We start from the raw sequence: 18,375 nt of genomic DNA, 5'->3' as shown, positions 1-18,375 counted from the left end.
TGGAGATTTGACTAGAAATTCAAAATTAACAGCACAGCTGTGTCTATTCATCACAGTATCTTGGTTCCCTGGTCCCACTAAGCTAACAGTAACTCTCCATGGGCAGGCTCATCTGTATGTGTCCAGCACCCAGTTGGCCACCTGTGGAAAGGCTTGTACAATACCAACTACTTAGATGCTGTAGCTTTGCATGTATGGCTGAGGAAATGTCTGTTCCCAAGATGCTATCAGGCCTCACAACCAAACTGAACCAAGTCAAACTTCATTTGGGACCATTTGAATGTGCTACCCTCTAAGTTGACAGACTCTTACAAAATAAAAAAGGAAAAAAATAAAAAGGACTCTTCATACTTCCATTTGTGAAAATTTGATGACATATTACTTTGGAAAATATTATTATGCTACTTAGAGATGGCCCTAAAATAATTTTCTAAAATTTAATACTCTTCATAAATACTACTTCCTTAATGAAGTTAAGTTCTCCCTTAGGTTTGCATGATAAACCCTGATACATACCACCAGTTGCTAAGCAAAGCCACAGGATGTCATTTAATACATCCTAATTACATTTAGGTATACATAACTTTCAAATATCCCTATTAAGCCATGGTGCCTGTGTTCAAGAAGCAGACTGTTTGGCAAAAGGCCCTTTGGGCATTAGCTGGAAATCTTATTAGTGAAGATCTGTAAGTTCACAACTGCCATCTCAGTTTCAATTTAATTCTTGAACAACAAACTTACCAAATAAGCTCTGGGTACTGCCCAGCACATGGATTTAGATCTTTCTTCTATGCCCTCCTGGTCCCTGAGATCAATGGCCAGAGATAGTAGATGATGTCAGAGTGTCCTGGATTCCACATGTTCCAAGAGGGCTGTTTCCATTGGAGTCTTCCCAGTGGAATTGCTCAGGGATATACACAGTCCCTGGATTCACACAGGAAGCCTTAGGATCAGGGGTTTTCAGCCCCGGTGATTCTACTCCCAGGGAAGGATTAACAACGTCTGGAGTCATTTGGGGCTGTGTGTCAAGGTCCAGGTTGGTAGATACTGCTGGCATCTAGCAGGTAGAGACCAGAGATGTTGCTGAACATCCTTTAGGGCACAAAACAGCCCCACAACAAAGACTGGTCAACTCTGAGTGGCAAAAGTATTGAGTGTGAACTTTAGAGGAAAACTGATCAAAATGTTTTAACTCTGTTATGGTTTGGATGTGAGGTGTCCCCCAAAGCTCACACGTGAGACAATGCAAAAAGGTTCAGAGGAGAAATGATTGGGTTGTGAGAGTCTTAACCCCATCAGTGATTTCATCCCTTGAGAGGGATTAACTGAGAGGTAACTGAAGTGGTAGGGTGTGACTGGAGGAGGTGGGAATTGGGGCGTGGCTTTGGGGATGTTTTGTATCTGGCAAGTGGACTCTGCCTCTGATCATGATGTGAGTTGCTTCTCTCTGCCATGATGTTCTGCCTCACCTTGAGCCCCGAGGAATGGAGTCTGCTGTCTATGGATTGAGACCTCTGCAATTGTGAGCCCTCAAACTTTTCTTCCTCTGTAATTGTGCTGGTCAGATCCTTTTAGTCACAACAGTGAAAAAGCTGACTAAAACACACTCCAAGTGCTGCTGTGACTCAGTGAGTTTACTGAGGACTTATGACACAATAAAATCTCAGTAAGGATTTACCAAGTAGTTTCTGTAGCTGTGTTTCCTCACTTCAAACTATCTGCCCGCCAGGGATGCCTGGGCAGAAGACCCTAGCAGGACTGTGAGGGACTCCACGCTCCCTCCTGTGTGCTTCTCACCCACTTCAGGTTCTTTCCCATTCTGTGAGTCACATAGTTCAGGCCTGAGAGGGGCTCCTGGGCCATTCATCCCCCAAGGCCCGCACCCTGCACTCAGGCTTCAGGGCTCACGTTCTGCTCCATCTCTTGGGGGCCTGTGAGTTTGGCAGTCTGATGCTGGGACTCACTGGTTCTTTTTTAAGATGGAGCACAACGTTGTGTATCTGCAGTGCTGTAAAACACCTACAGGGTGCCCAAGGAGAAACCCACGAAAGCTGACCTTGTGCTGTGTTCATTCCTACAGCCACTGGCATTATTATTACTCTTAGTATTCCTTCCTGGATCAAAAGGGTGCTCAATCAGTCAGACAGGGAAAAAGAATCATTGGCTCATTCTAAAATCTAAGTAATTTATTATTATCTGAAACTTCCCCAACCCAGGGAGAGCTGTATTTCAGGAAAGAACAAAGGCAAAACTGAAAGGACTCGCTCTCTTCTGATGGAATTTCAACTTCTTCTCATGAGGAGGGGAAATATCTTTAAAAGGAGAAGTTGTCATTTTTTCCTTTCATTGGGCTGGCTCTGGCTGTATATGAAACCTCTCCATGTATGAATCAAAGAATTTGTAATCTCTAAAGGACCTTGGAAAGTAAACAGGATGGTCTGAGAGGGCCCAGACCTTGCTCCTCCTCCATGAAAAACACTTCACACTTGGTTCATCCAGGTTCACCCAGTGGGAGGGCCCAGTCTTCTTCCTCGCTCCTCTGGAGGACCCCAGAGTGAGGACGCCTCACACAGAGGCTGAGCCTGACCCTTCTTGCTTGGGGCCTGACAAATGCCTCAACATCTGTCTCTGTCTGCTGTCACCTGACTCATTCCTTTATCCCCCTGCCCTGCTCTGCCAGGTGTGCCCACCTGGATATTCTGCCTCATTCCAGGGCTCAGGGTACAACTTTCTCTCCAGCCAGGAAGGAAACACATTTTTCCCTCTTATACCTGTTCCAGAACAGGGTGTGTGTGCTTCTCAGAGTAGAGCTGCTTGAGCCTCATATGCATTTCTAGGGCTTCCATAACAATGTACCACGAATTAGGTGGCTTGACACAACTAAATTTATTCTCTCACAGTTCCAGAAGCTAAAAGTCAAAATCAAGGACTAAGCAGGGGCTGGGGAGGTAGCTCAGCTGGTAGAGTGCTTGCCTCAGAAGCACAAGGCCCTGAGTTCAATCCCCAGTACCACAAAGAAAAAAAAAAAAAAAAAAAAAAGACTAAGCCGTACTATGGTCTCTCTGAAGGAGAATTGCTCCTTGCCTCTTTTTTGGTTCTTTGTTTGCCTTCTGTCCTTGATATTCCTTGGCTTATGAACACACTGCTCTAAATTATGCCCCTGTCATTACATGGCACTCAGTTCTGTTTCCCTGTGCATTCTGTCTTCTGATGGCATTCTTCTCTATGTGTTTATGTCCTAACATCCCTTTTCTTATAAGGACAGCAGTCATGTGATTTAGGACATATCCTAATCAGATGATCTTACCTTAATTGATTACATCTCTAAGATCCATTTCCAAGCAAGCCTATCTTTTGGGAGAGCATGAATTTTGGAGGACACGACTGAACTCAGCATGGGCCTCTTAGAACAGGTTTTATTCTGGAAGCACAAAGGCACGTGTGGCCTGCAGGGTTCAGACTGTGTGCCCACCACTCCCTCCCACTCCCAGGGCTGTGGGCAAGTCTGGCACTGTGGTCCAACCCTCTCGCTTTTCTGTCAAAGGCTTACTCTTCCTCTTCAGGGTCAGACTTCACTGGTTCCCTCCATGCTCAAGTATTTCAAATAAGACTGTGCATGCATGAACCCCAACCATGGAGAGGCTTTAAAGGAGTTCAAAGCCCTTGACCAATGGGAGGATGGTTTGAGTGTCCCTCAATGTCACAAAGCAATGTTCCCAGACCCCCCCCCCTTTTGACCAAGGGGACCCTCAGACTACAATGCCCATACAGAGGACTATCAGCTGGCCATTAGCTCCATCTGCTCTTCTTTCATTATTAGAGTACAAACTGAAACCCTGGTGAAGGAGAAAATGATCTGGTGGAAGAACATGAATGCTGGCACAACAGGTGAACCATGGCTCCAGCTGGGCCACCTACCAATCACACAGTGACAGCCATGTCACCCAATCTCTCTCCACTTTTGACATTCACATCAACAAGTGCTACAGCCTCAATTGGCTTAGTTCTCCTGGTTATGGAACAAGATGTATCTCTATATATCCCAACAAGTGCCAAGAGAGAAACACACAGATGTGATCACAAATTGAAAACCTTATATTTGAAAGTGTTTCCTAAATATATTTGGTGTGGAATGACATGAATGAAGAACCCAGCAGCCTCCTAGGAGGTTCTGATAGTCTATTTTCAGAGCGTGATCAGAGGCAGGTCCATAGATGAACTGTAGAAGGAGGGTCTTTGAAGTTCACAGGCAAATGAAGCTTGCCTCTCCATGGATTAAAAATGAAAAAATTATTAACATTATTCAGAGCCTGGTCGAGAACAGAAAAATGGCAAGACACCCTGTGAGGAAAGTCACTTTAGATGCAATAATGTGTACATTTTATGCATGTGATAAAGTACAGAACAGAAACGATATTTGACAGCTTCCCTTACCTCAATTCCTTCTTTGTTTAAGGCATATTCATCAAAATTCAAAATGGCTATCTTAATTGTTCTTGGAGGGGGCAGCACTGTCAGGCCAATATTGATGGCGTTGCTTCTCTTGGAATCTAGAACGATGATCTCCTGCCTTTTTCCATCTGCAGCAGTTTTCTTGGTGATAAAACAAGGAAAATCCAAGATTAATGCATTATCATGGGTCCTTTCTGTGTTTCATTATTAAAAGAAAACTCACCACTTACTTAGAAATGAAAACAAATGGCCCCAATTCAACTCAGGCGAGGACTGGCTACTGCTTAGTCCAGAAGAAAGAGATCAAGATTGGGCTCTGAGAAGCCGCCAAAGTTGGGTCAGCAATGGAACTTTGTGAGTCAGACACATTACAAAATAAAATTGATTTTCCTTCAATTGGGAAAAATGTGATATTTTGCAAGGAAAAAACCTGCATTTTTTTTTTTTTCCATAGAAGCAGTGAAAACAAAAGTAAAATCTTTCAGCGTTCCTTTCCTGTGGGCTGTGAGGTGTCAGAATGTGTCTTGGTTGGCAGGTGCATGAAGAAGTGAGTACACAGGCTGAGAAGACAGGACTGACAAGGAGGGGCCTCTCAGCCCCTCCATAAACCCAGCTGAACTGGCTCAGGGTCCCCTGCCATTCAAATATCTCACGTCCTTTAGGCCAGGTCACCTCCACCTTTCCTGCTGCATTTAACCATCTGTGCAGCTGCCCGCTGGGTGGGTGAAGAAGACCCACTATTGAAGAGAAATGATGAGGCATGTGCTGATGAAGAGGAATAAGGTATAGGCAGGCTCAGAGGCCAGGAGGAGAACAGGAAGCAAGAGGTATCCTGACATCCTCATAGAACCCTGTGTGTGGTTTCCCTGCTGGCCTGGGTCCCCCTTGGAAGCAGGACCTCTCATCCCTGCAGGCAGCCCAGGGCTAGCGTACAGACTGAAATGTCTGTATCCTCCCACTCCCAAAATTTGTATGTTGAAGGCCTAACTCCCCATGTGAAGGTATTAGGAGGTGATGCCTTTGGAAGTAATTAGGTTTAGGTGAAGTCACAAGAGTGGGATCCACCTCATGGGATTAGTATCCTCATAAGAAAAAAACAGTTAGTGCTCTCCTTTCACCAAACAGTAAGAAGATAGCCATCCAAAAGCCAGGAAGAGAGCCCTCAGCAGGAACCAACTTGACCAGCACCTTGATCTTAGGCTTGCCAGCCTCCAGAACTATAAGCAACAAATGCTTTAGGCCACCAAGTCCATGGCATTTTATTACAGTAGCCCTAGCAAAGACTGTGTGAGGTACTGAGCCAATGCTTATCATGACCCAGAGTTGTGACCACAAACCACAACTCCCCCCTCACATTTTTTCCTTCAGTCCTAAGGAAGTGTAGGTGGCAAGCGGGGGTCAAGTGGGAGACCTGGCCCAGCATGCCTGCTCTTGCTCAGGTTTCCCTTGAGGCACATAGGACTGGGAAGATGACTATTCCAATTCAGGCCTAAGGTGACCAGAAATGAGTAAGTCAGAGCAGTTCTCCTGAAGGAAAAGACACACAGCACAATGACAAGATGTGCTCACTGCAAGAGGGCTCAATTCAGGGCAGCTGTAATCACCTGGTGGTAAAGTGGGTCACTTGTGCTGGGTCCTAAAGAATACCTGGGATCTATCCTTGGGCCAGGGAAGAAGGTAAGGAGAGATGCCAGGAATGAGGCTGGAGGTTGATGGGGCACATCCCTGAAGACCTCAAGGACTGGCCAAGGGACTCTGACTACACTCTAGAGTCAGGCCTCAGCGGGTGGCTCACTGCACTTCCCATTCACTCTCACTCTCACCCTTTCCTTTGAAGCAGGGAATGTAGCCTGGGAGCAGCTGAGCCATCTGGAGAAGTTGGCCTAAGGCAACACCAGACATGGGGAGTCACCAAGGAGAAACAGACTGAAGCTCCACTAAAATTCTCCTGGGCCCTCCAAACTTAATTGCTCACATTCTATTTTAGATTCTTAAATATGCATTTGGGAATAAACTCAAATTTCTTCATGAAGAACTGAAGACATCCCAGCTGTTTTGGGGCCTGGTGGCCAGGAGGGGCAATTCCTACGGGTGTGGCCACTGGCTTTGAACAGGGGCTCCCAGAGACATGTGGCAGAGATGCTTCCTTCTGCAAGGCAGGCTTTGTCTTTCACATATTTAGCCAAATAAAGTGAAAATTCTCAATTTAGTTTTGAAATATAATTTAAAACAGTATATTTTATGTGGAATACTAAGAAGGAATGAGAAAGGTTTGGCATAATGCAGAAATTGGGCAATGAAGAGGGATATTAGAACCTGAGATGAAGCACTAGGGTGCTGGGGTGCCTGCTTCTCCAGTGCCCCTATTCATATCTGCTCTCTTCTCCCTGATCACCACCAGGACCCTCATTTCTTTTTTGGCTGGCAATATGTCCATTAAAACAAAAATTACCTCTTCGCATCTAACTCTGGCCCTGTGACTTAGTTCTGGTTTTTTGTTCTCCTGACTAAAAACGGACAGATCCAACAAGCCAGGCCTTCAACCTTTTCCCTTCTTTCTGCCTAGAACATTGGCTTGACGCCTGGAGGTAGAACTGTAGATATCTCATGAGTGACAAAGCCGCAGGTCACAGGACCGGGAAAAACAGAAAGCATTCAAAGAATAGACAAGGGGCTGGAGAGATAGCTCAGTTGGTAGAGTGCTTGCCTTGCAAGCACAGGCCCTGGGTTCAATCCCCAGCACCGCAAAAAAAAAAAAAAAAAAGAATAGATAAGCATTTGGTCATATATAACTGGTATATCAAACCATCACCAGCCATAGTTGATCATAACCCACTAAAGTAACTATTATTTTAAAACCCTGTCAAAAACATCTTCTGTGATCTGGTTATTGCAATCCTCAAAAAGAAAATCTGCTGAGGGCCATTCAAAATGACAAAGGGCTATAATTAACTTTTCAATCATAGGGGATGAATTAAAACTAGATATTGACGAAGAAAGAAAAATCCAGACTCTTTAAAAGTGCCTCACTATGCTCTTTGGATATGGTCCACTCTGTGCCAATGCTGAGTGCACTGTCACTTTAAATTCTCTAATAAACTCTTTGCTTGCTTAAAAAAAAAAAAAAAAAAAAGACAAACTACAGATGTTGAGCATAAAGAACAAAGTGATGGACAGCAAGGATTCTCTGGGTACTGTCAGTCCTCAGCCTCTCATCCATACAGTTCTTTTCACCCAAAGATCCTGGAGAGATGACTGTGCAAGCCCAGCTAGGCCAGCTGGAGCCTCCGTGCAAATGAGAAAAGGATGCTCCGCCTCTGGGGAGACAAGGCCCCACCATGAACAGCTGCCCCAAACAGCTTGGGAGAGAAGCACCACTCAGGTTTCAGCTTCTTCCCTGGTGGCCAGTGTTCATTTGTGGCAAACACAAAACTTACATGGTGGCTCTGAAGCTGGTATGACCTTGGTTCCAATCTCAGGACTTGGTTTACAAAAATGGACACATCCACACGCTTCATTATAAACCACTGAGCAAGATGAGGCTAGGGAGAGCTGTCCCCACAGAGCACATCTATGCAGGCATGAAGGGAAGATAAGAAGTAAAGGAATATCTGGAACTGAATTATGCAATCTCTGGATTTTAGCAAGAGATGTTTTAAAGGCCATTCCTGATAAAGTAAAGCTCTACCTGATGCTATGGAACATTCCAGTGCCTTCTGGTAAGTTCTGCCCAAGATGAGGGAGTAGGTCAGAGGGGGCTGTCTACTCCTCCTCTTCCCTCCCACAAGAACCACAACTACGCCTGAAAGAGCAAGCCAAAGCTCTCCATGCTTCGAGCCCATGACCATGTCCAAGGATGGTCATCAGTTCTGATCCATTTCAACTGTCCTTCAGGCTCAAGCCCCAGATCTGCAATCATGAGCTTCACTAGATCCTTCACACGGTCCCACGGCAGTGCAAGTGCTGCCTGCCCTTCTTTCACAAAGCTTGTCATGCCTGTTGCTCCTCCTCCTCCTCCATTCCTGCCACCTTCATCCTGAGCCCGACTCCCAACATGCAGCCTCTCACCAGTCCATCACCAGTCACCTGCTTCCAGTCTCTTCTCCCTGACCATCCAGCCTACATTTACCAAAAGTCTTCCTCAGATACCCTTTTCCTTATTGTATTTCTTTGATCAGAAAACCACGGTAATTGTCCGGGGTTTATATATAATAAGAAAATTAAGAAATTGGTCAATGAAGGAAGGGGATATAAAGCAGGGGTCAGAGAAGGCAGAGTGGTCCTTATGAAGATGAGACATGTAAATACCCCTCTGAAGGCATCTGGAGGAGGAGGTGAAATGTGTTTGGGGAAAAGGTAATGGTTGGGAAGAAGAGAAGAGGAAAAGTTTCCAGGCAGGAGATAAGAAGGTCATTTAATGTTTGATAGAAGAAACATGCCCCCAAACACCCAAACAAGGAAATGTAACCCCAAACCTCTTGGAATATCATTATAGGGCAAGGCCTACAACAAGAAAATGATGAAAATTTCCTGAAAGTAATAAAAGAAGACTAGGCTAAATGAGAAACATTATGCTCCTAGATAGGAAGTCTTAATTTTGTAAGTATATTAGGTCTCTCTGATCTCATATATTTAAAATCATTCTATTCAAAGTTCAAAATGATTCATTTTTGGAATTAGAGAAATATATTCTAAAGTTAATATTTTAAAAAGTCAAAAATATTCTTAAAAGGTAGAGTTACATGTAATATCTGATCCGTCATCGAAACTTACTGTAAAATTAACAAAATGTGTAGCACAGACATTTGAATAGCTGGAATGACAGAGCAGAACAGAATGGCAGGGTAGAAAAAGTTCTTATACAATGGCCCAGGGGATTTCAACATAGACACTAAGATTAGTGACCCACAGTCTTGCATGAGAGGGATTCCTAATATGGGACCAAAAAAAGTCTAACAAACTAATATAGTGCAAGTGAACACTGTAACAGAGTGGACTCACTGATATCTTCCTTCTCAGGCAGGCAAAAGGTCAGGGGAAAGCAGGAACACAGCCAGGGTGGGGATGGCCAAGGGCCAGAATGGCAGGGGTACACCATTTCTCTTGCTGCCTGGGGTACATCTTCATCCTTGCCAACTGCAGCCTGAAGACATTTTCAATGACAGTCCATGACCCCAAAGTCTGAGCAGAGGCAGCAGAGGCTAAGAAGCAAGCTCAACCCTGCCTCCAGCAGTCCTTTCCAATCAGCTGTGAATATATATTCATTCATTCGTGAATTCATTCATTCTCTTTGCTACCCCATTTCTTGAAAGCCATATTTCCTAAGTGCCAGTCAGGTACCTATTTCTCAAATGGCATATTTCTATGGGGACCAGGAAAGAATGTATGCCTGTGGAGCTCTAGGAGGTCCCCATAACAATAGTCAGCTCTAGGGTAACAGGAAGTTATAGTCACAGCAAGCCAGAGCTCTGTGCTTGAGAGCCCAGATTCACATCTAATTCTTTTTTTTTTTTTATATTTTTTAGTTGGAGATGGACACAATACTTTTATTTATTTTTATGTGGTACTGAGGATCAAACCCAGTGCCTCACACATGCTAGGCAAGCGCTCTACCACTGAGCCACAACCCCATCCCCCCACATCTAATTCTTCGATGAAAGGTCAACCACCATACCTCTGCCTTCTTCAAGTTCCAAGAACTATCAGGGAGAAAGGGATGTTGGAATGAGTCACTGGTGGGGATGGCTGGAGGCAAGCAGGAACAATTATCTCCAGGGTGGATCAGCAAAAGGGTGGATGGGAGGCAGTATGGGGGACCACCACTCGGGTGCTGACTCTGGACATGTTACTTTCCCAAATATGACCAGGAGAATTCAAGGCAAAAGAGGAACTTGCTTCTTTAAGGAGGGATGGGAGATGCTGGGAAAAAGTCAGGCTCTGTTTTTGTTCCAGAAAACCCAGTTATGCTGAACTCCTGTAGCAGCACCCCTCCCACAAAGCTGCAACCCACCAGGGAGCCTCTGGCATGCCCCAGTAGCCCTTACCCTCCAGGGCAGGACATTCTTAGGAGAAATGCTTGGGGCTTGGATGCCATGTAGGGATTTTGTTTTTGTTTTTGACTTAGCCAAGAAAGAACACTGAAGGGAGAGGGGGCGGGGTGTAAGTAGCCAAGATGGATGCTTCTCTGTGCCCAGAGAAGCAGAGAACTCTAAGAAGGTCAGGAAGGAGGTCATGGAGGCAACTCAGCTCTCTTCCCTCAAGTAGTCTGCGGGTTAGGGTAGGGGGTGTCAAGGTGCAGTTTTCAGGAAAACGGAGGCAAATCCCTCCAGAATGAGGCTTCAGATGGGAAGCACCTAAGGCCAAAAGACACGCAGGACTTCTGTCACACACAGAGGAAGGAACCAACCTAAGCAGCAATTGCTAACTGCCAAGGCTTAAGAGAAGGCCTGTGACTATCTCTGCAGCCCTAGATACACCTGGCAATGAGCTACCTGGGGTAGAGATCCACTCTCCAGAACTAGTAGCCCCAAGAACAGGACCTTGTAAGTTCAGCCTCTACTAGGGTCCAAAAGTCACACAGGGCAATAGGAATAATTGCTACAACAGTAAGCCAGATACCGAGGTTCCTCTGAAATAAACCACACAGAGGCTAGACCCATCCAGAGGGCTGGCTTACCACTAATGCTTGATGCACAGAGGAATCATGAAATGCCTCCCACAAAGGAGATATGGAAGTTGGATTTCTGGATAGAACAAGTTATTGTCTCCAGGAATGAATATTTAAATGAGGACTCAAACCTGATTCTGAATGGTTATGTGGAGAGGGTAACCATGACATAAGAGGGACCACAACTTGATTTGGGACAGCATCCTAGGGAAAGGAAAAGACCTTAACTTTCCCTTGGTAGTTCCTCAAGTTTTGGGAAAGAGAAACGTGAAGATTTAGGCAGCAGGTTAAAAAAAAAAAAAAGGTGCAGAGGCAAATTTAAATAGTACACAGCAGTTATTAAGCTTCAAGTTTCTGGATATACCAACCAACTGATCAGCCCTTTGAATTTTTAAATAGTAATTTCATTAGGAATGGAGGATATAATATTTAAAAAGTGAACATTTAACACATAGAACTTGTCACCCCAGGAGTTCCTGAGATTGAAACTAGAAACAAGGCTTAGGACATGGTTTATTTAGAGAACTCTGAGTCTTGGAGAATACTGCAAAGCCTGAGAGCGCTTCCATGAAAGGCAGCTGAGCTTCTTCCCAACATCTCTGTTGGAGACCCCAGGTCTGGGTCTGGCTCCAAAGCTCTAGAAATGGTGAATCATTCCTCCTCACTCCCTGACCACTGCCAAAACAGTGACACTACAGGATCTTTTCAAAACTGTCCATTGATAAAGTGACAGTTACAAGGATGCAATGATACAGATGTCACCAGGATGAGACAGTTATGGAATTTTCCTCGTGAGATATACAGCAAAAGGTTAAGGCAGAAAAATGAGAGATCACAAAGTCTCAACAAGGACTGGAAAGCCTTTATTTAGGCATACAATTTTCACCAGAATGTGCTTGCCTTACTGTAAAGAGAAAAAAGTATTAATGTCGGTGTTTGCCCTTTGGGTATCTGATAGCAGAGATCAATGGTTAAACAGACATTCTGTGATCATGTATCCATCCCCCTAACCAGGAGACTTACATGAGGACCTGTGCTGGCATGACAGTCTTAGGAAATTGCATTTTGAATTTCCAGGTAGAATTCAGGTTTTCTGAAGTTGATATTAAATAAAATAATGTATTCCCTTATGCCCTGACCTTGAATACAGGGTGGGGAGGTTTTTCATCTCTTCTCAGGAAAATGTGTCCAGGCCTCACTGTGAAAGGTGGTGGTGGAGAGGCAATGCCCCTTTGGTGCCTCATTTGTCACTTTAGATCTCAAGTCACAACCCTGGTTGTACTTGAGAGTCTCTGAATTGCTTTAAAAAACAGCCCAGGCCAGGGCTTATCCCCTGATCAATCAAATCATCACCTCCAAATTTGCTTTAAAAGTCACTGTTAATGGTTTCTGATATATTCTGAAACTTCAGGGTAAATAAAGTTAAACTAGTCTCCAAATTCCCATGAAAAGCTAATGAACCCAGAAAAAGCAAGATACCATCAGGCCCCAAAGGGAAACTAAGTCCTCTTCTTTATAGTCTCCTGTTCTGTTTCATACTCATCTTGGTCTGGTGGAAACTTAGGATGAAGAAAGTTCCCTTTGGAAATACCAGGGATTTTGCTACTCCTGGTTAGGCGCAAGAGCTGGGAGGCCACTTCTTGGGGTTCCTCATGTCAAACCCATAAGCTTTCCAGGAGATTTTTACCTGGAGCTTTGTATCCTGACATCTTTCTCTGGGGTCACTTATTCTCCTATGTGACTCACCACATCTCAGACCAGCAGAAATATAACATGCAGTTTAGCACAAGCTTTCTGTCTTTCTCCATAAAACACACTGAAAGTCATCTTACTACAAAGCTCTATGTATTTCCTGCTGAGAAAAGGAGATCCTGTTTCAGAAACTATTTTGAAAGGAAACCAAAAAGCACATCTTTTTGCCCTTTTCATGCTTATTAAATGGTCACTCCAGCCTTGGATCTGGCTTGTGACTGTTTGGGAGTGACTTGGATGGTCACAGCCATGCCCTCTAACTCAGGTCTGGTGTTAGTTTTCCAATGGAAACTAAAACCAATTTCCTTTGTTTTCTGCTGTCTTGTGAAGTGTATTTCATTCTTGTTTCAGTCTATTGTGTTTAATGAAAAACTTCTCATGAGCCAGAATTCGGAAGTGGCTATTTACAGCTGTTTTTTATGAAAATCAGTTGATTAGAAACAGAAGTGAAATTGGTTATATCTGATTTGAGACCATATACAAAATGGATACACCCCTCCAAAATGATATGTTTTAATCCTAATTTGCATTCTTTTTTTCTGTCACGTTTTAAAATAAGCTCATGCTCACATTTTTCTATTCCAAAAAAACAAAGGTATAGCCTCCTGCATCTCATTGTAGAACATTCTGGAATCAATTTGGTAAACTTCTCAGTATACTTGTTTCTCAGTAACCATGGGAGATTGATTACAAAGCCCTTCAAGGACACCATAATCCTCAGAGGCTCAAGTCTGCTATAAAAAGTAGCACAGCTAGCAACAATAGGTGTTGGCAAGGATGTGGGGAGAAAGGTACACTCATACATTGCTGGTGGGGTTGCAAATTAGTGCAGCCACTCTGGAAAGCAGTGTGGAGATTCCTCAGAAAACTTGGAATGGAACTACCATTTGACCCAGCTATCCCACTCCTGGGCCTATACCCAAAGGACTTAAAATCAGCATACTACAGAGATACAGCCACAACAATGTTCATAGCTGCTCAATTCACAGTAGCCAGATTGTGGAACCAACCTAGATGTCCTTCAATTGATGAATGGATAAAGAAACTGTAGTATATATATATATATATATATATACAATGGAATATTACTCAGTCATAAAGAAGAATAAAATTATGACATTTGCAGGCAAATGGATGAAATTGGAGAATATCATGTTAAGTGAGATAAGCCAATCTCAAAAAACCAAAGGACCAATGATCTTGCTGATAAAGTGGATGATGACACATAATGGGGGTGGGGGGGCAAGAATGGAGGAAGGAGGGACTGTATAGAGGGAAAAGAGGGGTGAGAGGGGTGGGGGTAAGAAAAAAAATAACAGAATGAATCAAAAACTATTACCCTAGGTAAATGTATGATTACACAAATGGTATGCCTCTACTTCATGTACAGAGAAACAAGATGTATCCCATTTGTTTACGATAAAAATAAAAAAAAGTAGCACAGCATTTGCATATAACATATGTACATCATCCCACATACTTTTATCTATTGGTTACTTATACTACCTAATACAGTGTAAATGGTCCATACATAGTTGTCAAACTATTGTTCAGGGAATAATGACAAAATCTGTACATGTTCAGTACAGAAAGGTTTTTGAATATTTTTCCATGGATATATGGAAGGCCAACTGTATATTACTTTCCTCTTATGTCCCCATTTGACAAAAACTAGGCAAACATTTATCCACTAGCTAGTCATTTATAGTATTTTAAGAGGCAACTACATAGTTCAGCTAAAAATGAAATCTCAGGGTACAGAGTAGACAGAGCCCCAATTTTGTCACCAACCAATCCAGCCACAGTGGAACCAAGCAAAGGAGGGAACAGGTGAATGGCTTATTTTGGGTCTTCTTGAGGCAATTTAATCTTGCCATTTTCTTTGTAAAAATCAAGTTAAAAGTACCTCCACTGCCAAACCATTACTCTTTTTCATTCTTCTCAGCCCTGAGACAAGCCTGTCCTCAGCAACCTCCGTGATGAGCAACCAAAAGAGCCAAACAGCCCAACCCACCAAAATATCAGAGAGAGAGAGGAAGAGGAGGAGGAAGCTGGCTAACTGGATCAGTGGGTCAGGGGTGGTGCCAGAAAAGTAGGTTGTGGGTGACTTCTGGCAGCTAGGAACTGCTCTCTTAATCCCAGCTATCCTTCTCCCAAATGCCAGCCTGAATGTAAGAATCAGAAAGGGGCATGTGGGTGGCTCAGTACCAGGTGGAACCAGCCTGGAAAAGCCAGGATACAAGCACACCAAGAGTGAGTGCCCAGCACCACCTTCCTGGGTATTATTTTCTTGAGAGGACAAAAGCTGGATCGACTTTCAACTGAAGGGCAGGACTGACTGCACATGATTTTTTACATTAGACCTTAGCAGTTTGGATTTACAAATGAGAAGGCTTTAATTCTGATTTGAGGGGATTCCCAAGGCTGGAAATGATTTAGATTCACATTCTCACTCAGACTGGGCAGAAAGAGACACCGGGGCAAATGCCAACCTGCAAAGAGTAGCAAGTAGTTTAAGAGCCTTAACATGGATTTCAGGAGGAGACTTATCAAGGACAGCTGCTCTGACTGGCCTTTCAGCATCACCCAGTGGTGACGGACACTACCTTGTTTGAAGGGCACTCTCATCCTGAGGGTACTACACAGTATGGATTCAGACTTGATGCATGACTGCTGGATCTGAGAGCCTTACTCAGGCAGCTTTACACACACTCCAAAGGATGATTCAAGAGCAGGAGCAACATGGAGTTAGAATTGACTCGTGATAACAAACACTTACATGTTTACATTATAAAGTACTTTTTCATACTCCAAGTTCCTGAGGAGAGCAGAGAGTTACAAGACTGTTTTAAAACTGGATTACACCCTGAGTCACAGGGTTTTTTCCCCCAGTTCTTTAAAATATGTAAAGGAGGTTTTATGATATACTGAACCATGAGACGTACATTCTGTGATCCAGTGTCTTGCAGTTTTTGCATTAGTGTTCACTAATCCTGATTTCATGGATAGTGTTTCCCATCTATAAAAGTGGACCCAACATCTCTGTTAACAATAGCACAGCAGGAAGGTTTACAGGTTACCAAATATTTTTGAAAAATAACAATTTTAGATGCACGTGTAATATTTATAAGATGCTGATATATGGCCATTGGGAAATATCCAGATAGTTGCACTATGTTGTTTCAATTAGGGGATTATCCAAAGAAATGTCACTGAATTATTGCCTTTGTAAAAGCACTGAATGGCTACAGCTGAAGAGCAAGGTACTACCATCAACCATAAGGCCACTTTGCTCTAGTTAAACTCTGACATCTGCTACTGGACTGTGCTCTCTCTGTGCGGCCGACTTTTTTTTTTTTTTTTTGGCTTTACTCAGGCTCTCTCTCTCTCTCAAAGCTGCTTTGCATGATGGTAGTAAACTGATGTTTAACTCACATAACTTATACCAAGCATATGGCACAGGAACACTACCATAAAAGATATATATATATATATATATACACACACACATACATACACACCAGTGGATTTTTTACCAAATAGTCCGTTACCTTAAGAAGGGTATCTCTTCAGCCCTACCCCAATGCAAATCAAGAAGCAAGCTAGAGCCCAGGCCTACCTTTGTGACAGACAGTTCCTTGGATTTAGACTCAAATAGGTGCTCCAGTTTGGAAGTGTCCACCTTAATGGGTTCCAGTTTTGACCACAGGAATTCTCTGCAGCGGCGGTTGTTCTTACATGGCCACTCGAAAGGCCGGACTTCGTTCCAGAACAGACGAATGGTCTTCTTTTTCTTCGTGAACGCGGGCTGACCCCTGGGTACCTGGGACCACCCTAAGCCCTGAGGAGAGTTGAATACTGGAGGAGGAGGAGCCAATAAATTACCAGGGACTGGAGGGGGTGGGACGCTGTCCAACAGGGGCGGCGGGGGTGGGGGTGGCAGACCCAGAAAGGTGGGCGGGGGTGGAGGAGGTGGTCCTGGGGTTTCCCTGTGACCCAGGTCCACGTCCAGGACGTCGATGTCGTCCTCCTCTCCCAGGTCGGTGAAATCCATGTCTTGAATTCTGAGCTCCCGAGGATTGGCCATGAGCTGGTCCCAGATGTAATCAGACTCGGTTTTCAGCTGCGCAGGCGTTGTCTCTGGGGCCTTGTCACTGGACTCTTCATCAGGAGAGATGGGGCCTCTCCCCAGGTCCCCGCTGTTGAATTTCTCAGCAAATGCTTTTACGCTTCCCCGGTTATCCAAACATTCGACGTCCACCCTCCTGACGCTTTCATCTGGGGCCTGAGAGTTGGCCTGCAGGGTGGATATCCTGGAGGCGAGGCTGGCTACCGCCTCCGCCTCCTGCTCCGTGCTCCCAGTCTCGCTCTCGTCCTTCTCCTCGTCATCCGTGGACTTTCTGTTATGGGCATACAGCATGTCCAGCATGAACCGTTTGTTGGTGAGGATGTCGCCACACTGTCCATTTACACCTGCATCCTGAATGCCTGTGGACCACAAACCTGAAGGCACACAGAAGAAAATAAAAAATGAGAAGGTGGCAAGGGAGCTTTAATTCCATGAAAAAACCAATGAGGTGACATGGGGGGTAGACACATGGAATGACTTCAGAAAAGACACTGAAAACAAGCAACTGAAGCAGAAGGGGGTCATGACTGATGGCCTGCTCCAGGAACAGGACCCTCTCCAGGTATGACAGTGCTCCTGGCTCCCATCTGGGTTCATAGGAGAAATTTTCCTTGCTTTCTCTGCCCTCCTGTGGCAGCTGGTCAGGACCCAACAAGGCCACAGGTAAGGGGCCTCTTTTCTAACTATAGGAGACAGGCAAGGAAGCAGTTCCCTGGCCCAGAGCAGGCATAGGAGGGGCTATAAGGATATCTCTGTCTCTCCCCAGATTCCAATTCTGTATTTGCACAAATCATGCCTTTGGCTGCACTTGAAGCTCATGGTGGCTCAATGCCACCAGAACTTGCCTCAGCCCTCCCTTCTCACCTCCCTATCCATCTCATCCTCAGGAATGGCCTCATTTACCGGCTTAATAGATGAAGTCAGAAGATCTTCCAGAGCCTCCATTCCATCTCTACCCTCCCTCCTGCACCTAAACCCAGGACACAGCCTCTTTCCTGTGACTACTCACAAATTGTCCTTTAGCAGGGTTCACCTGCTCCACTGCTACATTAGAAGCCCATTCCAGTGATTCTGTCCTCATCTTCCATGCTTTTCCAGCTAAATCCTTCCTTCCAGCATAGAAGCAATATGAATAATTTTTAAAAAAGAAATTATTAGTTGTTAATGGACCTTTATTTATATGTGGTGCCGAGAATTGAACCCAGTGCCTCACACCACTGAGCTACAACCCCAGCCTGAATAATTTCTTCAATTAAAAAAAAAACTTTGACCCCATTTACATCTTCACCTGTCACCCAACTTTTCTCCTTTCCTTTGAAGTCAAACCATTTACAAGAGTGTAACAGTTGTTTTGCTCACTGCCTCCAAATTTGCT

General features: G+C 44.3%; 1 protein-coding gene across 21 annotated transcripts in view; it reads right to left on the bottom strand.

Annotated features, from left to right (window-relative positions):
- FHOD3 (formin homology 2 domain containing 3) overlaps window positions 1-18,375 on the bottom strand; it is a 491,479-nt gene that overhangs the window by 40,121 nt on the left and 432,983 nt on the right. For all 21 annotated transcript variants that reach the window (XM_079108491.1, XM_079108492.1, XM_079108488.1 and 18 more), the window contains 2 exons: window positions 16,491-17,374; window positions 4,435-4,593 (listed from right to left, as the gene is read on the bottom strand). In XM_079108491.1, the coding sequence (XP_078964617.1) occupies window positions 4,435-4,593; window positions 16,491-17,374 (1,043 nt within the window). The remainder of the gene's footprint in view (window positions 1-4,434; window positions 4,594-16,490; window positions 17,375-18,375) is intronic.

The sequence above is a fragment of the Sciurus vulgaris genome (assembly GCF_902686455.1).
Source record: "Sciurus vulgaris genome assembly, chromosome: 13".
In the NCBI taxonomy this organism is placed as follows: Eukaryota; Metazoa; Chordata; class Mammalia; order Rodentia; family Sciuridae; genus Sciurus; species Sciurus vulgaris.
The sequence above is the reverse complement of the archived record's forward strand: the minus strand, read 5'-3'. Positions and strand labels throughout refer to the sequence as shown.